Source organism: Dasypus novemcinctus, chromosome 10 (genome assembly GCF_030445035.2).
Source record: "Dasypus novemcinctus isolate mDasNov1 chromosome 10, mDasNov1.1.hap2, whole genome shotgun sequence".
Taxonomy (NCBI): Eukaryota; Metazoa; Chordata; class Mammalia; order Cingulata; family Dasypodidae; genus Dasypus; species Dasypus novemcinctus.
Genome location: NC_080682.1, coordinates 11021432 through 11043044, shown reverse-complemented (window position 1 = coordinate 11043044; position 21613 = coordinate 11021432). Strand labels below are relative to the sequence as shown.

The 21613-nt window shown below is 37.9% G+C and overlaps 1 protein-coding gene across 2 annotated transcripts in view; it reads right to left on the bottom strand.

Moving 5' to 3' along the window:
- Positions 1-21613, bottom strand: part of ATL3 (atlastin GTPase 3) — a 71849-nt gene that overhangs the window by 30994 nt on the left and 19242 nt on the right. For both annotated transcript variants that reach the window (XM_058305272.1, XM_071217971.1), the window contains 2 exons: positions 1937-2041; positions 1398-1448 (listed from right to left, as the gene is read on the bottom strand). In XM_058305272.1, coding sequence (XP_058161255.1) covers positions 1398-1448; positions 1937-2041 — 156 coding nt within the window. The remainder of the gene's footprint in view (positions 1-1397; positions 1449-1936; positions 2042-21613) is intronic.

Here is a 21613-nt window from a genome sequence, read left to right as displayed (position 1 = left end):
CAGGAGATATAGGACTATGGAGGACATAATTAAAAGAATCAGGAAAACTTGATGTTGAAATGATTATGAGAAATACATGCTCAAACTTATTTTGGGTTTGAGGAACTAGAGAATGAGGATAATATCAAAAGAGACTTATGTAACTGCATCATAATTTCCTTATCACCCATACCTGTTCACTTATGTTTATTTCTCACTGACTAAACTATAAAAATCCGTGAAGGTAAGAACCACATCTACCTCAATCACTATTGCATTTATAACCCTTGATAGACTTCCTCGCACAAGGTAGGCATTTCAAAAATATGTGTGAAAGTAAAGAGCTTAGGAATGAATAAGTCTCAGGGGAAATGATGGCAAGGTTTTGAGGGAGATGTTTTACAAAGCAAAAGCTCTCAACCACCTAGTCATGGCACTGGTGTAGAACCATTAATTATGAAGGACAAGTAATTGCTATTAGTAACAGAAAGTATCAGAGTGATTTTCATTTTTGAAAAGAAAATAAACTAGAACTAATTTCAGATAATCCCTAGAATTATGACACCTTCACTCACATTCTGATATGCTTTCTTGAATGTCAGGGGCAGTGGGGAATGGAATTAGGGGAGCATCCAACCCTGGAACCCACAGAAAAATGTTTTGATGGGAAAAAAACAGTTAAGAAGTGCTGCTATGGAGAAGATGCTGAAAAATAATGATGATAGCAGTAAAAAGAATGTTGGCGAGCATTTATTAAGCACATACAATTTGCCAGGCACATAATTCTATGCATCTTACAAACATTATTTAATCTCACCTAGTTATTGCAATAGCCTCATAAATAGTCTCACAGAATACATCACTGCCATCCGTCCCCCTCCCCCCCATCTTTTCTGAACATGGCAGTAAAAGTGATCCTTTCACAGTTTGTTCAGTCATATCACTCCTCTGCTCCAAATCCTCCCATGGTTCCCATCTCACTCGGAGGAAAAAGCCCACAGCCTGACACTGCCACACAAGCCCAGCATGATCTGGACCCACTGCCTTTCTGACATCACTTAGCCTCTTCCCCATCATGCCCTCCAACCCCACCTAGTGGCCGCCTTGCTGTCCCTTGAACCCACCAAGCACCCTCCACCACACCATCTTTGTTCATTTTAACACTCCACCCCCCAGGTGTACCTGTAGGACTTATTCGCCTACTTTCTTCTGATCTCTGCTGAAATCCGTAAAGGCCTTCTCTGACCACCCCAGTTCCACCCCAGAGTGGATATACTGAGGACAAGATTTCTATGAATCCAAAATCTTCCTCCATATTTCAATCTTTTATTGAAAAATATTTGATAGTAAAATTTCTTAGTCTTAAAACTTTTAAATGATATATTATGATGTTAAAAATGTTTATGAGGGATACATACCTGTAGCTGTTGAAGATCATCTTCCTGAATGTTCTGGGACAAATTATAAATCTAAAAAACAAAAACCCAGATTGCTACTACTCTGACTTACTTCAAATTCCAAATAAGCCTAAAGCGCTAAACAGAAGCTTTTACAATTAAAGATTTGCATATAAAAATGAGACCAGTTCACACAGTAATAGTATCTGTCTTCTGGACAATTGTGCAAATAAGATTGAAATCACAAAATTCTTCCTTTACAGTTTTAAATCTATTTTTCCTATGTTCTTACTAATCTACATTTTCTATATGATTTAATTGATATAATTTCCATTATCAGACTTTTCTTGGAACACTTTATATAAACTTATAACCAAAGTAGAAAAAATAGTTTAGCTCCTTCTTGAGCCTATAAAAGTTTAACTTATAGTTAAAGTCTAAAAAGGGCATTTATTTACCATCATAGGAATTCTGACAGCAGAATAACTGAAACTAAATGACCCCCCCCCCCCTTTATCTGATTTCCTCTGCAAACTTTTTTCCTAGTCAAGAGGTTTTACCTGAACAGAACTAGTCATGGTGCTTAGAGCAAAGATGGTAGCACAATCTTTCACAGTTGATTGGCTGTCAAATGCCCCCTGGGTGTCCATCAGAACAACTGCAACCTAAAAAAGAGAGAAATACAAGCAAAGTGAGAAGCAGAAAAATGTAAAGGAGAAATTGAAAATTAAAGTCAAATTTAAATGAACCATAAGCACCTGTTTGTAGGATCTATTAAAAAAGTACAATTATTTATGTGCCTTGCTTTGACAAATTAACTTCACTGGAGAAGACTTATCTGCCTGGCTACAAAACAGGCATACAGAACAATACAGAAAGAGGAAAAAGAGTCAAATGTTGAAGCCAGTTAGCTCATTCACCCCGCCAACCATTCAGATTAGTATTTTTTGTTGAAAAAGAAATTTGAAATATAAATTTGTCTTAGTTTAAACTTAAGGATAGGCCAATAAAATAAAACAAGATGGGCTGGGATATTTTGGGCATTTATCTACAAGGCTGCATTCATCTCAAAAATTACCAGGGTTTCCTGATTGCTTGATTAAAAGAAAATTAACATTTATTACAACCTTTGAAAAAACAGACCATGCCAAAGATACAAAATGAAAAACAAGGAGCTTCTAGGCTATTGATGCATTCTATATAACTAAGCTTCATGAAACCTAATACTTTTTTTTTTTTTAAAGATTTATTTATTTCTCTTCCCTTCTCCCCCACCCCGGTTGTCTGTTCTCTGTGTCTATTCGCTGCGTCTTCTTTTGTCCACTTCTGTTGTCAGCGGCATGGGAATCTGTGTTTCTTTTTGCTGTGTCCATCTTGTTGTGTCAGCTCTCCGTGTGGACGGCACCATTCCTGGGCAGGCTGCACTTTCTTTCACGCTGGGCAGCTCTCCTTATGGGGCACACTCCTTGCGCACATCAGCACTGCGCATGGGCCAGTTGCAGACAGGTCAAGGAGGCCCAGGGTTTGAACCGCGGACCTCCCATGTGGTAAATGGACACCCTAACCACTGGGCCAAGTCTGCCACCCAAAGAGGCCAATGACCCTATGCATTTCCAACTTAAAAGCAAAATTCATGCAAGATGTTGAAGGAGACATAGTACTTTATTATCCTTACACAAATTGCTGTGATTTTCAGTCATATAATTTTTTAAAGTTTTCAAATTTGTGAATAATATAGCTGGTTCCAAGAGAGGACAGAGTTTAATATGTTCAGAAAGATAATTAAATTCATCACTGAGTGTCTCATTCTTAATCAACACCTAGATAACTGCAACAGCCAGGAGAGCAGCTTTTTATGAAGCTCTACTAAGTCCAAGAAGATAAATGCCCTAAGGAAAATCTCTATAGCCAAAAAAATAGTTGGGATAAAATTTATGTGATAAATACAAATAAAAATATTTAAGGTATTTTTAGTCTTAGAAATAATAATGTAAATTATTAGTACTTTATATTCAAGTTCTATTAACCACATCATATACTGAGTTTATTTCCATATACCTAACCAACCACTGTCGTCCAATAGATAATATTATATCAATTCAAGTAAAAAAGAATACTATGCAGGAAACATATAAATTCAAAACAGTTTCTAGCCTGAATGCACTGAAACCTAATGATAGAGATAGAAGGTTTTATCCTGTCCCCACATTATCTATTTTGTAATGAGGATACTGTCACACTAAATGAGCAAATAAGACTAAGCATGACTGGGATAAATGGATATCCACATGCAAAAGAATGATGCTAGACCCCTCCCTCACAACCATATAGAAAAATTAACTCAAAATGGATCCAAGAAGATGGATAGACTGATTGACAGAAGTTAAGTAGGTAGGTACAACAAATGTGGCAAAATGCTAAAAGGTGTTTTTCAGTTTTTAGTTTGCCAAAGGGCTGCCAATGCAAAGTACCAGAAATGGGTTGGCTTTTTATAGTGGAGATTTATATGGGGTAAAGGCTTACACTTTCAAGGCCGTGAAAAGTCCAAATCAAGGCACCATAAGAGGTGCTTTCTCACCAAAGCCGGCTGCCAAGTGTTGAAGCAAGATGGCTGCCCCATGTTGATGCAAGATGCCGATCTCTGCAGAGGTTTGAGCTCAGCTGAGGACAACCAGGCTGTCTCTTTCCAGGCCTCCTCTATCAGTCTTGGCTGCTCCGCTTTCTTTCCGAGTTCATCTGCAAGCTATTGGGCATATGGCTCATCTCTCCCTGGGCTTCAGCTCTTTGAGACTCTTGGGGGCTTCTCTCCTCAAGGTGCTCCCTGCGCCCAGCCTTTTGGGGACTTCATGCTTAAGCAATCCTCTAGTCCTCTCTCAAATGGTAGGGTCAAAAATGGCAACCTCCTTTTCCTGTGTCTGCATATATGTCTCTCTCTCTGTCTCTATCTATCAGACCCAGCAAGAAGGCAAAGACCCAGTATGAATCACACCCCACTGACATACCCCAATCAAAAGCCCAAAAGCAATCTTATCAAGTAATCTAATCAAAGTCACTCAACAAAATTAAATGCAATCTAAGTGTATCACAACCACAGGAATAGACTATTTTAAAAACATAATCTTTCTCTTTTCGTGATCTATGAAATAATCTCAAACTGCCACAGTTGGTAAATGTCAGTATCTGGAGGAGGGATATGTTGGAGTTCTATATATCACCTTTATATTATTTTTACAGCTTTATTTAAGCTATTTTTCAAAATTAAATAAAATTTTAATGGATCAAAGACCTAAATATAAATAACATACAGTAAAACTATAAAATTCTCAGACAAAAACAGTTGTAAATTTTTGTAACCTTAGATTAGGCAGTGATTTCTTAGATATGACATCTACAGGTATGCAACCAAAAAAGCATACATGAATTGGACTTTATCAAAATTTAAAATGTTTATGGTTCAAAGGGCACAATTAAGAGGTGAAAAGATAACACACAGAATGGGAGGAAGTATTTACAAATCATTCATCTAATAAGGGTATAGTAACCAGAATATATAAACCAACTTTTTCAACTCAATGATAAACAGATAACCCAATGGAAAAATAAACAAAAGATTTGGACAAAAATTTCTCCGAAGATGATATACAAAAAACCCATAAGTACATGAAAAGTTGTACAACATTAGTCATTAGAGAAATGCCAATCAAAACTACAATGAGATTTTACTTCACACCCACTAGGACAACTAGAATTTAAAAAATGGACAATAACAACTGTTGGAAAGGAGGTAGAGAGACTCGAGCCTCATGCACTGCTGGTGAGAACAAAGGGTGGTACAGCCCCTTTGAAGAGCAGTTTGGCAATTCCTTAAAAAGGAAGTGGATTTGGCTCAACGGATACAGCATCCGTCTACCATATGGGAGGTCCAGAGTTCAAATGTGGGGCCTCCTGACCCATGTGATGAGCTGGCCCACGGGCAGTGCTGATGTGCGCAAGGAGTGCCGTGCCACGCAGGGATGTCTCCTGTGTAGGGGAGCCCTACGCACAAGGAGTGTGCCCCCACAAGGAGAGCCACCCCGCGTGAAAACAGCACAGCCTGCCCAGGAGTGGCGCCACACACACAGAGAGCTGACGCAGCAAGATGACACAACAAAAAAGAGACACAAATTCCCGGTGCTGCTAACAAGAATGCAAGCGGACACAGAAGAACACACAGCAAATGGACACAGAGAGCAGACAATGGGGGGGAAGGGGAGATAAATAAATAAAAAATAAAGCTTAAAAAAAAAAAAAGATACTCAGAGAAGTTAAAACATGTTCACAAATGTTCATGGTAGAATTACTCACAAGAGTCAAAAAGTGGAAACCCAAATATCCATCAATTGATGAATGAATAAACAAAATGTCTATTCATAGTAAATCCTATTAAATATTATTCAACCACGGAAGAGAGTAAATTCCTAACACATGGGAAGCGGACATGGCCCAGCGGTTAGGGCATCCGTCTACCATATGGGAGGTTCGCGGTTCAAACCCCTGGCCTCCTTGACCCATGTGCAGCTGGCCCACGCACAGCACTGATGCGCGCAAGGAGTGCCCTGCCACATGGGGGTGTCCCCGCGTAGGGGAGCCCCACGCGCAAGGAGTGCGCCCCGTAAAGAGAGCCGCCCAGCATGAAAGAAAGTGCAGCCTGCCCAAGAATGGCGCTGCACATACGGAGAGCTGACACAACAAGATGACGCACCAAAAAGAAACACAGATTCCCATGCCGCTGACAACAACAGAAGCAGACAAAGAAGAACATGCAGAGAACAGACAACTGGGGCGGGGGGGAGGAGAAATAAATAAATAAATCTTTAAAAAAAAAACTACTGACACATGCTACACCATGAACCTTGAGGGTACTTGGATGGGTTGGAGAGGACAGACACAAAAGACCACACATTTTATGACTCCATTTGTATGAAATGTCCAGAATAGGCAGACAGATCCATAAGGAAGGAAAGATCAGTGGTTGCCATTGGCTAGGGGAAGGAAGAAATGGAGAATTTCTTTCTAGAGTGATGAAAATGGTCTGGAAGAGACAGTGGTGACAGCTGGACAGCCTTGTGAATACACTAAAAACATTGAATTGCATAACTTAAAAGGGTGAAATGTATGGTATATGACTTAAACCTCAATAAAAAACAGATAATCATGGCATATATTTCCTAACTAAAAAATGAAGATAAATACAAGAAACAAGGGACAAATCTAAAGAGAAGTTCTGGTTTTTTTTATTTCTCTCTCCTTCCCCGCCCCCCCCACCCCAGTTGTCTGTTCTCTGTGTCTATTTGCTGCATGTTTTTCTTTGTCCGCTTCTGTTGTTGTCAGCAGCTCGGGAATCTGTGTTTCTTTTTGTTGCATCATCTTGTTGTGTCAGCTCTCCGCATGTGCGGCGCCATTCCTGGGCAGGCTGAGCTTTCTTTTGCGCTGGGCGGCTCTCCTTACGGGGCATGCTCCTTGTGCGTGGGGCTCCCCTATAGGGGGGCACCCCTGCACAGCAGGGCACTCCTTGCACACATCAGCACTGCGCATGAGCCAGCTGCACATGGGTCAAGGAGGCCAGGGGTTTGAACCACGGACCTCCCATGTAGTAGACGGACGCCCTAACCACTGGGCCAAGTCCGCTTCCCAAGAGAAGTTCTTTTTAGAATGCGAGTCATATGGATATTAAGATCAAGTGCTGGATGTCCTGTGATGAGATAGCAAACTGCCTGAACCCTTTCAAAAACAAATTTGCAATAGATAGAAAAAGTAGAAATGGGCATTCCCAGACCCAACAACTCCACTTCTAGGTGGCTTTCATTTTTTACTGAAACCACAATAATGTCACATTTTACATATGACCAAATACATTCACCAAAAAAAAAAGGAATCTAAATTTGCATGTGTAATGTACTCTGAAATTTCCTTTTTTTTCTTTTTAAAAATATTGATCACATGGAATGGGTGTAGCCCAGTGGTTAAGCATATGCTTCATATATACAAGGTCCCAGTTTCAATCCTTGGTATCTCTTTTAAAAAAAATAAAAATACTGGTCACAATCTAATATGTTGATTTCTCTACCCTCAATGAGTAGAGCACTTCAACCTGAAGATATGCTTGTCTACTTGCTAGAGGAGACATTTATCAGAATGCTCACTGCAACAAGGATTGTAAAAGTGAAAGAAAAAAAAAATCACAAACCATCTAAGTATCCACTAAAAGGAAAATGGTATATTCATTATAATGACTATTGCATAATAGTTAAGTGGAATCAATTAGATCTATATACATTTAAGAATATTAAAAAATATTAAAAAGTAAAAACAAATGAAAAAATATGAGAGCAAACGATAAAGCAAATGAGTCAAAATGTTAACAATTGATGAATAAGGTAAAGAGTATACAGGAATTCTTTCTACTATCCTTGTGATTTTTTTTGTTAAGTTTGCATTCTGGATGGGGTATATACAAGAACCTCTTATATTTTCTAGTTAACTTTTTTTTGGTGATATATCTTCAAAAAAATACAATTTACAAAAATGATGTGGTGGGGGGTGGGGGGTGGGTTACATGGGAACCTCTTATGTTTTTTGTTTTTTTTTTGTTTTTTAATGTAACATTCCTTGTGATCTATTAACTTTAATTTTAAAAAAATAAATGATAAGCCCACGGAAAAAAAGTTTACATTCTATCAAGATAAAAAGTTATTTAAAATAATAATAATTCACTCCTTAAGATGAGAACTTCTAAGGTAAAATCTCACTATAACATTAAAAAAAATAAGTCATTTATGGTGAACCTGGGGCATGCCGCTATGGAAAATGAACGTGTTCCTGTTGTCAAAGGGTGTTTTTTCTCAGTGGATAGAGACTCACACAACAATATTAAACTCCCACCCTGGGAAGTGCTGCTACTTTCTCAAATAGAGTGGCAAAAAATCTCTGGATTATATAGGTAGTGCCTAATAAAAGAAAAGAGACCAATATGCCAAGCCTTCTATATTAATGCTTGTACTTATGAACCTTATTCTTATAAAATTGAAACTAAGTCTAATAACATATGCCTAAGAGGTACTTCATAAAAACCTTCTTGTTACTCAAATGTGGCCTCTCTCTAAGCCAAACTCAGCAAATAAACCTTCCCCCCAACATGGAATATGACTCCTGGGGATGAGCCTCCCTGGCACCGTGGGATTACTACCAAGCACTAACTAGTAATATATTTAGAAAAAGACCTAAACCAAAAGGGGGAAACATTAAATACAAAATATTTTTTATGGCTAAGAGATCTCAATGTGAGTTGGGAGGTCATTTCAGAGGTTATGTTTATGCTCATCTCAGGCAGATCTCACTAACTGCCATAGTAAATAAAGCCTCAAACAGGGGTGCTCCTGAAAGTTCTAGAAATGTCTGAAAACTATAGGCAAGGCACACAGCCTCACAAAATCAGCACCCCATTGGTGGGGCTTATTCTGGAATACATGATAATTGGTTTCCCCAATATAACAGAGGTAGACTCATTTATAATTTCCCTACTCATGATTCTTCTACCCTCTTTATTTGAACATATAATTAGCACTGTACCATAAAATATATGTCCAAAAGACTTAAATCTTCAGTCTGTTTGTATGCCAGTTGAGCCTTGAATCTCAGCAGAGTGGCAGCCAACTCCTACTCTCTAGGTCATCGGACTCGCCCAGGGCAACTAAGAAAATGATGATGACAGACATCACCCATCCCAAAAAACAAAGAGTATCTATAACTGCAAGCAAAATAGTTCCTTCCATCTGCCCCATAAGATTCTAAGCTCCCTCTCAATCTGAAGCAGAGAAGGTATCATCATTCCAAAAGCCTCAAAACTGAGGAATGAGCAAACATAAGGGGGAATGCAACCACGGACAAATGTAGACTTATTATTGTAAAAATGGAAGAACATGCAACATTAACAAAAAGATAGTGGTTAACAGAGGGTCTGAGGGGAGGGGGAAGAAGAACAGGTAGAACACAGGGTATTTTTAAGGCACTGAAATTGTTCTTCTTGATTATTACAATGGCAGATACAGGCCATTACAAGTTTTGTGAAAACTGTACAGTGCCAAGGGGAAATCATAATGTAAACTACAGACCTTGATTGGTAGCAATGCTTCAATATTGATTCATCAACTGTAACAAATGCACCATACTAATGTAAGATGTTATTAATAGAGGAAAACGTGGGAACGGTAGGCAGTGGGTTATACCAGAGTCCTTTTTTGTTCCACAGATCCCTTTGCCAGTCAGGTGAAAACCACGGACCCTTCTCAGAATGTAGCAGCAGAGAGTTTTATGACATTCAACATGACCTTTTCTTTAAATTAAATTTTAGGATTATTCAAAATTAAGTTTTACAATTTTCCCATAATTTCAATACCTGATAACCTAACATGGTTCAACATCTGTTCAAATGGTCATTTTTTTTTAATAACTTTCTTTACTTTATTGGTTGAATTAACATTAATTCTTTATAAGCATGAAAATAATTTATCCAATGTTACAAAGTTTATATTCTAGGTGGAACCATGATGCATGCTTTTTTTTTTAATTTCAACAATGTATTTAATCTAATACATCCAGAATCAAATGGTCATTTTTTATAAACATTTAGAAATTCAAGTTCTCCCAAGTCATCAAAAAACCATCTCCACCATCCTTACCAACCTTTCTGCAGCCAGTTATCCACTGCATCAGAACATGCTATATCAAAATAAAAATCATACTAAGTCCACTCTATACTGTGTATTATTTAATAAATTTTTCACCATATCTAAAATGAAAAAGTTGGACTTCCACTTCCAGCAAAGATTGAATAACAGAGTTTAGATTTATTCTCTCACTTAAAACCAAAAAAAGAAAAAAAGATATATATATATATGTATAACACATTTTAAGACACTGGATATCAGATAACAAAGGATAGCAATCCTTAAGAGAAGGGAAACAAATGAGGTAAGCCTGCAATTGTCCCAACTTATAGCTCAAGGTACCCAGGGAAACCCCAGTAGACATCGAGTTGAGGAAATACTGGAATTGACTGGCAGAGCACCTGAAAGTTTCAGAGAGAAAGACCCCAAGGATCTTCAGCTGAGCACTTGAGGAAGCTCCCTGAGGCTGAGGCAAGAACCATCCAAAAGATGTGGGGAACACAGTACCTGCTGCTCATATAGGACCAGCAAGAGGGCCTGCTCTTACCATCCAGATTGGAAAACCTCACCATTTATGAGGTGCTGGGTAGACTACTCAAGAGTCTTGCCTCAATCGTAGGGAATAAATAGCCCTAGATTAAAGACTGTCCAGAACTCATCAAACAAACCTTAAAAGCAAGACAATAAAGTGTCAAAAAGTTTCCAAATTACTAACGATGGCCGAGAAAAAGCACAATATTTATAGGAATACAAATAATCAGCAACCAGCAAGGTCAAATTCACAGCAGGCATCCAATCAAAAATTTAAAGGCATAAAAAGGCATAAGAAAATATGATGCAGTTGAGGAAAAACTATCAATCAAAATAGACTCAGAAATGATCCAGTTATTAAAATTAACATTTAAACAGTATAATTGTACTCTGTATGCTCAAAAAGTAGTGAAATGAAAAATATAAAAACACCCAAACTGAAGTTCTAATGATAAAAATTTCAATATCTAAAATGAAAAATGCACTGGATTGGATTAAAAACAGAGTAGATATAATTAATATACTTCAATAAATTTTTGTAATAAAAAAATAGATTAGACATAGCAAAAGAAAAGATTAGTGAACTTGAAGGCCTAGCAATAGAAACTGTCCAAAAGGAAATCATAAAACTTTAAAAAATAGAGCATCAAAGAGCTCTGAGACAACGTCAAGCAGCCTAATAAACCTGAGAAACCTGTGGGACACCATCAAGTGTACTAATATACACACTGTGGAAGTCACAGAAGGAGAAAGAATGATAGGGACAATGAAAATATGTAAAGAAATATTGTTTGAACACTTCCCAAATTTAATGAAAGACATGAATATACAAGTGCAAGACGCTCAACAAACTACAAACAGGATAAACCCAAATTGGCCCATGCTATGCCATAATAAAATCAAACTAAAAAAATCCTTTTATTTTCAATGCGAAAGATGAAAAGAGAATTTTGAAAGCCACAGACAGAAACAATGTGTCACATACAAGGGAACCTCAATAAGATTAAGTGCCAATTGCTCACAGTAAACTATGGAGGCTAGAAGACGGTGGGATGACATATTTAAAATACTGTGAGCAAAAATTTGCCAAACAAGAATTCTGTATCTGACAAAACTCTTTCAAAAATGAGGGAGGAATTAAGACATTCCCAGATAAACAAAAGCTAAGGAGTTTGTCACCACTGGACCAGTCCTACAAGAAATGGTAAAGAAAAGTCTACAGGTTGAAGGGAAATGACACTAGAAAATACACTGAAGCCAAATAAGAAATAAAGATCTCCATTAAAAATAATAACACCAAGCCTAAACAATACATTCCTAATATAATCAGTGGGTCAAAGAGGAAACTGCAACTGAAATCAGTAAAAATATTGACACAAATGAAAACAAGAACACAATGTATCAACACTTATGGGATCCAGTAAAGGCAGTCTTGAAAGGGAAATGTATAGCCCTAAATGCCTATATTTAAAAAGTTTTAAGAAAGAGCTAAACTCAAAGATTTAACTGAACTGGAGAAATTAGAAAAAGAACAGCAAACCAAAACCAAAGCAAGCAGAAAGGAAGAAATAATAAAGATTAGAGCAGAAATAAATGAAATTGAGGGAAAAAAATAGAGAAAATCAACAAAACCCAAAGCTCTTTCTTTGAGAAGAACAATAAAATTGACAAACCCTTAGCTAAACTAACAAAGAAAAAAGAGTGAAGATGCAAATAAATACAATCAGAAATGAAAGGAGGGAAACGGACTTTGGCCCAGTGGTTAGGGGGTCCGTCTACCACATGGGAGGTCCGCGGTTCAAACCCCGGGCCTCCCTGACCGGTGTGGAGCTGGCCCGTGAGCAGTGCTGATGCGCGCAAGGAGTGCCCTGCCACACAGGGGTGTCCCTCGCGTAGGGGAGCCCCACGCGCAAGGAGTGCGCCCCGTAAGGAGAGCCGCCCAGCGCCAAGGAGGGAGCAGCCTGCCGAGGAATGGCGCCGCCCACACTTCCCGTGCCGCTGACGACAACAGAAGCGGACAAAGAAACAAGACGCAGCAAACAGACACAGAAAACAGACAACCGGGGGAGGGGAGGGGAATTAAATAAATAAAAATAAATCTTTAAAAAAAAAAAAAAAAGAAATGAAAGGAGGGAAGTTACAACTGACCCCATAGAAATAAAAAGGATAAGAAGATATGAGAAACTGTATGCCAACAAACAAGACAACCGAGATAAAATGGACTAATTCCTGGAAATGAACAAACAACCTACAATGACCCCATTAGAAATACAAGAACTTAACAAACCAATCACATTTAGAGAGACTGAATCAGTCATCAAAAATCTCCCAACAAAGAAAAGTCCAGACGGCTTCACAGGTGAATTCTACCAAGCATTTTGAGAAGAATTAACACCAAAAATTTGAGAGGGAAATTACCCATCACATTTTATGAAGCCAACATCACCCTAATACCAAACTGCAGACCAATCTCTCTAACGAACAGATGCAAAAATTCTCAACAAAATACTTGCAAATAGAATCCAACAGCATATCAAAAGACTTATACATCATGACCAAGTGGGATTTATTCCTGGTATGCAAGGCTGGTTCAACATAAGAAAATCAATCAACATAATACAAATACCACTGGTTGTACACTTTGGATGGATTTATGCTTTATTAATTATGCATCAATAAAGTTCATTTGTTAAAAAAACTACAATGAGATACCCTTTCACACCTTATAGAATGGCCATTATGAAAAAAACAGAAAACTGTAAAAGCTGGAAAGGATGTGGAAAAGGAGGAATACTCCTGCACTGTTAGTGGCAATGCAGAACAGTGTAACTGCTGTGGAAGATAGTTTGGGAGTATGTGAAGAAGCTGAATATTAGAACTACCATATGATCCTGCAATCCTGTTACTAGGAATATAGTCAAAAGAACTGAAAGCAAGGGCCTGAATGGACATTTGCACACTGATGTTCACAGCTGCATTATTCACAATTGTTAAAATATGGAACCAGTCCAAGTATCTATCAACCTATGAACGGATAAACAAAATGTAGTACATACACACAATGGAATACTATTTAGCTGTAAGAAGAAATGAAATTGGATGCACATGACAACATGGATGAACCTAGAGGATATTATGTTGAGTGAAATAAGCCAGACACAAAAGGACAAATATTGTATGATCTCACTAATACTAACTAAATACAATGAGTAAACTCGCGGAGGTAAACTCTAGAGTATAAGCTACTAGGAGTGTGGGCTATGGTGTGGACCATTGACCAAGAGGTGTAACGGTGCTCAGAGATGTATTCACCAAGTGCAATGAATGTCTCATGGTGATGGAGGAGGTTGTTGTTATGGGAGGAGTGGGGTGAGGGGGTGGGGGGTATATGGGGACCTCATATTTTTTTAATAATTTAATTAATTTAAAATAAAGAAAGAAAAAAAAAGTTACTAGGAAATAGAAGGTGGGTTGAGAACAGGAGATGATGCTCAATGTATGTAGCATTATTATCAAGGTTAACTGTTTTTTAAAAACATGGACATGAATAGAGTTGAGAGTACATAATAATGAATAAAACATTGCTAATGTATAGATGCAATTGTGGCCGAAAGAGGTAGTCTAGGGACATAAATGTCAATTGAAAGGAAACTAGAGAATGATCAAGGGAACATATAACAGTGATTTCTGTGGTAGATGAAGATTGTGGTTAATAGTATAAAAATAAGAATGCTTTTCTTTTACAAAGGGCTAAGAATATGGTGATACATGGGAAAAAGGCAACTAATGTAACTTACAGACTATAGCTAACAGTAATATTGTAATACTTTGCAGCAATGGCAAGAAGATATTTTTTCAATACTTAAGGTAAACAATAAGGGGGTATAGAGGGTATGGGATTTTTCCCTTTGCAGTAATGAAAATGTTCTAAAATTGACTGTGGTGATGACATCACAATTCTGTGATAAAAATGAGAGCCACTGAGTATACACTTTGAATGGATCTTACAAAGCATGGGACTGTATAACAAAGGGGACCAGTGGTGAATGATAGATTGTAATTAATAAGATACGAGAATGTTTTCTTCTGAATGATAACAAATATATAATACTAATATTGGGTATTAATAATTAGGTGGGTTGAGGGAAAAATACACCAAATGTAAGACATGAGCTATCGTAGTAGTAATATCTTTAAATGCTCTTTCATAGTTTGTAACAAATGTTTCACAACAACGCAAGATGTTGGTGGTGGGGATATATGTGGGAGCTTTATATGATAGTATGCATGTTTGTTTTGTAAAATTCACAAATTTTATCATACATTTCTTGTTTATGTATGTTCATGTATGAAAGATATACTTCAATAAAATTTTATTTTTGAAAAATGACATGGGTAAATAAAAATGTCGATACTATAGTATTTTTTATTTGTAACTCCGCTTTTTACATCCGATAAGATCTAAAAGGCAAATGAATAAAATCTAATGATAGGGAAGAGGCTGTGGCTCAATTAATTGGGTTCCCATCTACCTTATGGGAGGCCCTGGGTTCACATCCCAGGGTCTCCTTGTGAAAGCAGGCTGGCCCGCGCCCGTGAAGAACTGGCACAGCAAGATGATGACAAAAGGAGACAATCAGACACAGAAGAATGCACAGCAAATGGACACATAGAGCAGACAGCAAGCAAGCCACAAGGGGGGGATAAATAAATAAAATAAATCTTTAGAAAAAAAATCTAATGATAAATCAATGGTTGTAGACAAGAACTACATAAAGGTGGGGGGAACAGAGAGATACAGGAACACAGTTTATGTCCCCTACTTAAGTAGTTAAGTTGGTATCAAAGCAAAGAAACAAGACAGTTATAGATGTAGGATGTTAAAGTCAAGCCCCACTGTAATCACAAAGAAAATATCAGAGAATATGCAAACCATAGAGAGAGAGAGTAGAGTTCTGGTCACCGAGGGGAAGGGGAAGGAGCCATGTAGAATTAACGCAAAATGAGTGCAAGGTATCTGTTTGGGGTGAATGTGAAGTTCTAGCAATGGATGTTTGTGAGGGTACTGCAACATTGTGAATGTGATTAACCCCACTGAATGGTATGGCTTGGAAAGAACTGGGATAGGAAGATTTATGTAATATATATGTTTCCAAAAAAAAAAAGAAAATAAAAACTAGAGATAATGACAATTAAGGACAATACATGATACTGGATGGGATCTAATCTATGAATGAAGAGAAAAACCTCAAAAGGACATTATTGAGACCAAAAGAAAAAAGGAATATAAAATGTAATCTTTATATCAATGTTAAATTTCTTGACCTTGATAATGGCACTTAAGGTAATTACAAAAGCAAATATCCTTGTCACAGGAAATGTACATGGAAGTATTATGTGTTCAAGGAGTAATATGTGTGCAACCTGGCTTCAAATGTTCAGTAAATAGAAAGAAATATGGAAAGAAAGGAAGGAAGGGAAGGAAGGGGAGTGAAGGGGAGAGGGGATGGGAGGGAGGGAGGAGGTAAGGAAGGGAAGGGGGAAGGTGGAGGAAGGAAGGAAAGGGCAGAGGGGGGAGAGAGAAAGAGAGAGAGAAAGAGAAAGGAATATAAGATAGAAGAAAGGTAAGAAGGTAGAAAGGTAAGAAGGAAGCAAGGGAGGGAGAGAAGGAGGCAAAGAAATGGCAAGGGTGACAAAATGTTCAAATTGGTGCATCTAGGTAACTGAGGGAGTATGGATACGTTAAGAGTTCTCTGGTTGGGATCTGTATGGTTTCTGCAACTGTCCTTTAGGTTTAAAATATTTAAATAAAGTTTAAAAAAATAAACACAACAAAAATAGTTCTACTCTATGTACATGTTTCAGGAAATCCTTTAATTATCACAGTTCAACAGGGAACATGGGAAGCAGACATGGCTCAACTGATAGAGCATCTGCCTACTATATGGGAGGTCCAGGGTTCAAACCCAAGAATACAAGCAGATACAGAAGAACACACACTGAATGGACACAGAGAGCAGACAACATGGGGGGGAAAGGGGAGAGAAATAAGTTTAAAAAAATAATAAATAAACCTTTAAAAAAAAAATGAGAGTGAGATTAAGACATTCCAATATAGATAAAAGCTAAGAGACTTCATACCAGCAGACCTGCCCTACATTCAAAAAGAGAATTCTTCTGACTCAAAGGAAAGGATATTACACAATGGATTGAAGCAGTATAGAGAAATAAACACCTCCAGTAAAAGTAATAATATGAGTAGTTATAAATACGATTACTACTGTATTCCTTTTTTTGGCATGTAACACCATGACCCCGACAGGTTCAAAAACACAAATGCATAAGTAATGACAGATCTGTAGTTTGGGGCATACAGTGTATAATGATATAATATATAACAAGTACAACAAAAAAGTAGGGGACAGAAGGGCATAGGAACAGTGTATGTATATGCTAATGTAGTTAAACTGGTATCAAATCAAATGTGATTGTTATAGATGTAAGATGTTAAGTTTCATAATTTAACATATACGAAAAATACACATAGAAAGAAATGAGAAGGGACTCAAAATAATACAAAAAATAAATATAAAAGTAGGCACTAACAAAAGAATCAAGGGACAAAAAAGGTATAAGACTTACAAAGACCAAATACCAAAATGGCAGAAGAAAGTGCTACATTATGAGGTTATTTTAAATGTAAATGGTTTAAACTCTCCAGTCAAAAGGCACAGACTGGCAGAATGGGTAGAAAACACATGATTCAACCAAATGCTGTTTAAAAGAGACTCATATTAAATTCAAAGACACAAGTAGGTTGAAAGATAAAGGATGAAAAATATATATACAATGCAAATAGTAACCAAAAGGGAGCTGGGAGAGCTATCCTAACATCTGATAAAATAGACTTTAAGTCAAAAACTGTCAAGAGGAACAAAAAAGGGTCACTATATACTGATAAAAGGGTCAATTCAAAAAGAAGACATCAAAATGCATCTAGTGGCAGAGCACCAAAATATATGAAGCAAATATTGACAGATTTGTGGGGAGATAGACAGTTATACAATAATGGTCAGAGACTTCAATATACCACTTTCAATAATGGATAGAAGATATACATAGATCAATAATAGAAGACCTGAATGATATTATAAACCAACTACACCTAACAAATATATAGAGTATGCTTTGTCCAGCAGGAGCAAAATACACGTTCTTCTCTAAAAGGCATAGATCATTCTCCAGGATAGACCATATTTTAGATCACAAAAGAAGTCTAAATAAATTCAAAAATATAATCATGCAATGTATCTTCTCTGACCACAATGGAATGAAGCTAGAAATCAATAACAGGGATTACTGAAAAATTCACAAATATGTAAAAATTAAACTACACACTCTTTAAACAACTAATGGGTCTGAGAAGAAATCACAAGAGAATTTAGGAAATATTTTAAGTCAAATAAAAACAAAAACAAAACATACATAGGAGAGGAAGTGGCTCAAATGGTTGAGCACCTGCCTCCCACAAGAAAGGTCCTGGGTTCAATCACCAGCCCCTATGACCTCAAAAAAAAATAAAATCACACAAAATTTATAGGATGCATCAAACGCAATGCTGAGAGGGAAATGAACAGCTGTAAACACTTACATTAAAAAAGAAAGATCACAGATCAAAGACTGATCCTCACAACTGCAGAATCTAAAAAAAGAGCAAACTAAACCCAAAGCAAGCAGAAGGAGGGAAATAGAGCAGAAATAAATGAAATAGAGATTTAAAAATAAAAACAGAATCAATGAAACCAAAAGTTGGCTCTTTGAAAAGATCAATAAAATCGACAAACCTTTAGCAAGACCAACAAAGAAAGAAAAAAAGATAAGACACCAATTACTAAAATCAAAAATGAAAAGGGGGAACATTACTATCAACTCCACAGAATTAAAAAGGATTTCCATATAAAAAGGATTCTAAGAGGATACTATGAACAAATGTATGTCAAAAATTAGATAACCTAGATGAAATGGACAAATTTCTGGAAACACACAAATGATCTACACTGACTCAAGCAGAAATAGATCTCAACAGATGAATAACAAGAGACTGAATCAGTAATCAAAAACCTCCCAACAGGGAAGCAGCCGTGGCTCAATTGACTGGGCTCCCATCTACCATATGGGAGGCCCCGGGTTCACATCCCAGGGGCTCCTTGTGAAGTCAAGCTGGCTTGCGCCCATGGAGAGCTGACAGCCCACGCCTGCGGAGAGCTGACAGCCCATGCCGCAGAGAGCTGGCGCAACAAGATGACACAACAAAAGAGAGACAAGCAGACACAGAAGAACGCACAGCGAATGGACACAGAGAGCAGAGAGTAAGCAAGCCACAAGTGAGGAGGGATAAATTTTTTAGAAAAACACAAAAAAAACCTCCCAACCAAAAAAAGCCCAGGGCCACCAGATGGCTTCAAAAGGGAATTTTGCAAACAAGAAGAATTAATGCCAATCCTGCTCTAATTCTTCCAAAAGTTTGAAGAGAAGGGTGAGGCCAACATCACCCTAATACCAAAGCGAGATAAAGATACCACAAGAAAATTACAAACTGGTATTCCTTATGAATATAGATACAAAACTCCTTAACAAAATACTAGCAAACTGAATCCAATAGCACACCGAAAGAATTACACATGGGAAGCGAATGTTGCTCAAGCAACTGAGCTCCCGTCTACCACACGGGAGGTCCATGGTTCAGTTCCAAGTGCCTCCTAAAAAAGACAGTAAGTTGGCGTGATGGGCAGGCGTGGCAAGCTGACACAACAAGATGACACAACAAAAAACACAAGAAGAAAAACATAATGAGAGACACAACAAAGCAGGGAGCAGAGGTTCCCAGTGCCTCTGATGAGCAGATGAGCAAGACAGCGAGCTGATGTGATAGGCAGGCGTGACAAGCTGACGTGACAAGCTGACACAACAAGAGACACAAGAAGAAAAAACATAATGAGAGACACAACAAAGCTGGGAACAGAGGTGGTTCAAGCAATTAGGTGTCTCCCTCTCACATCAGAGGTACTAGTTTCAGTTTCCAGTGCCTCCTGAAGAAATAAGGAAGACGAACAGACACAGCAAGCACAACAAGGGGGTGGGGAGAAATAAATAAAAATAAATCTTAAAAAAAAAGTTTACACTATGATCAAGTAGGATTCATCCCAGATATGCAAGGGTGGTTCAACACAACAACATCAATTAATGCAGTATACCACATTAATGGAATAAAGGGGAAAACAATACGTGATAATCTCAATTGATGCAGAAAGGCATAGGACAAAATCCAGAACCCCTTCGTGATTAAAAAAACTTAGAAAACTAGGAATAGAAGGAAACTTTCTCAGTATGATAAAGAGCATATATGAAAACCTACAGCTAACATCATACTCAGTGGTAAAGAGTGAAAGCTTTCCCCCTAAAATCAGGAACAAGACAAGGATGCCCATGGTCACCACTGTTATTCAACATTGGACAGTTAGTTCTAGGCAAAGCAATCAGGTAAGTGAAAAAAGCAGGGGAAACAGATATGGCTCAAGTGACTGGGTTTCCATCTACCATATGGGAGGACCTGAGTTCAATCCCTGGGGCCTCCTGGCTAAAAAAAAAAAAAGTATGCCCACACAGCGAGCCCCACACAAGTGAGTCATGTAGCAAGGTGATGACACAAGAAAAGAGAGATAAATGGGAGAGTCAAGGCAAGGTGCAACAGAAATCAGGACCTAAGGTGGTGCAAATGAGAGGGAACCTCTCTCCACATCAGAGGTCCCCAGGATCGAAACCTCATGAATCCTAGAGGAGAAAAACGAGAAGAGAAGACAAAAAGAGAAATAGATACAGAAGATGACAGAACGAATGGACACAGACAGCAAAAAACAGCAGGGCGGGAGAGAGGGGAGGACATTCGAATTGGAAAAGAAGTAAAATTCTCCCTATATGCAAATGACTTGATCCTCTATACAGAAAATCCTGAAAAATCCACAACAAAGCTACTAGAGCTAATAAACACAGCAAATTGGTGGGATACAAGATCTACATACAAAAATCAGTAGTATTTCTGTACACTAGTGTGGTAGTTTGCAATTATTTTATGAATCTCAAAAAAGGAAAGATTATGTTAGTGAACTAATCTATTTCTCTGGGTGCGATACCCTTCGATTGCATTAAGTTCAGTTAAGGGGCCTTTGGTTACTTGATAAGGTCGCTTTAGGGCTTTTTATTGGCTATATCAGCGAGGTGTGACTCAGGTTGAGTCTCCACCGCCTTGCTGGGTCTGATATAAACAGACATACAGTCAGATAGCCACAGGAAAAGGAAGCTAGCATATTTGATTCTGCAATGTGAAAGAGAAGACTGCAAGAAAACAGAAGCCCCCTGAGAGAGGCTCAAAGAGGTTGTACCCACAGAGCAGCCAAGAGGAGACAAGCCCTGCTATGTAAGTTGCCTGGTTGCCTCAGGTAAGCTCAACCTCCACAGAGAACAGAGGCCATCTTGCTTCAATATGCAGCAGCTGACTTTGGTGAAAAAGTACCTCTTATCGTGCCTTGATTTGGATTTTTCATGGCCTTGGAACTGTAAGCTTTTACCCAAATAAACCCCCTTTATAAAAGCCAACCCACTTCTGGTACTTTGTATCACCAGTCCTTTGGCAAATTAAACAACTAGTAATAAACAATCAGAAGAAGTCAAGAAAAATATTCCATTTACAATATCAACTAGAAGAATCAAATATCTGGGAATAAATTTAACCAAGGATGGAAAAGATTTGTACACAGAAAACTACAAAGCATTGCTGAAAGAAATTAAAGACCTAAATAAATGGAAGGGGAAGGGGATGTGGCTCAACCAGTTGTGCACCTGCTTACCACATGGGAGGTCCCAGGTTCAGGTCCCAGTGCCTCCTAAAGATGAGCAGATGCCACAGGCCAGGGAGAGAAAACGTGGCTCAGGCCATTGGGTACT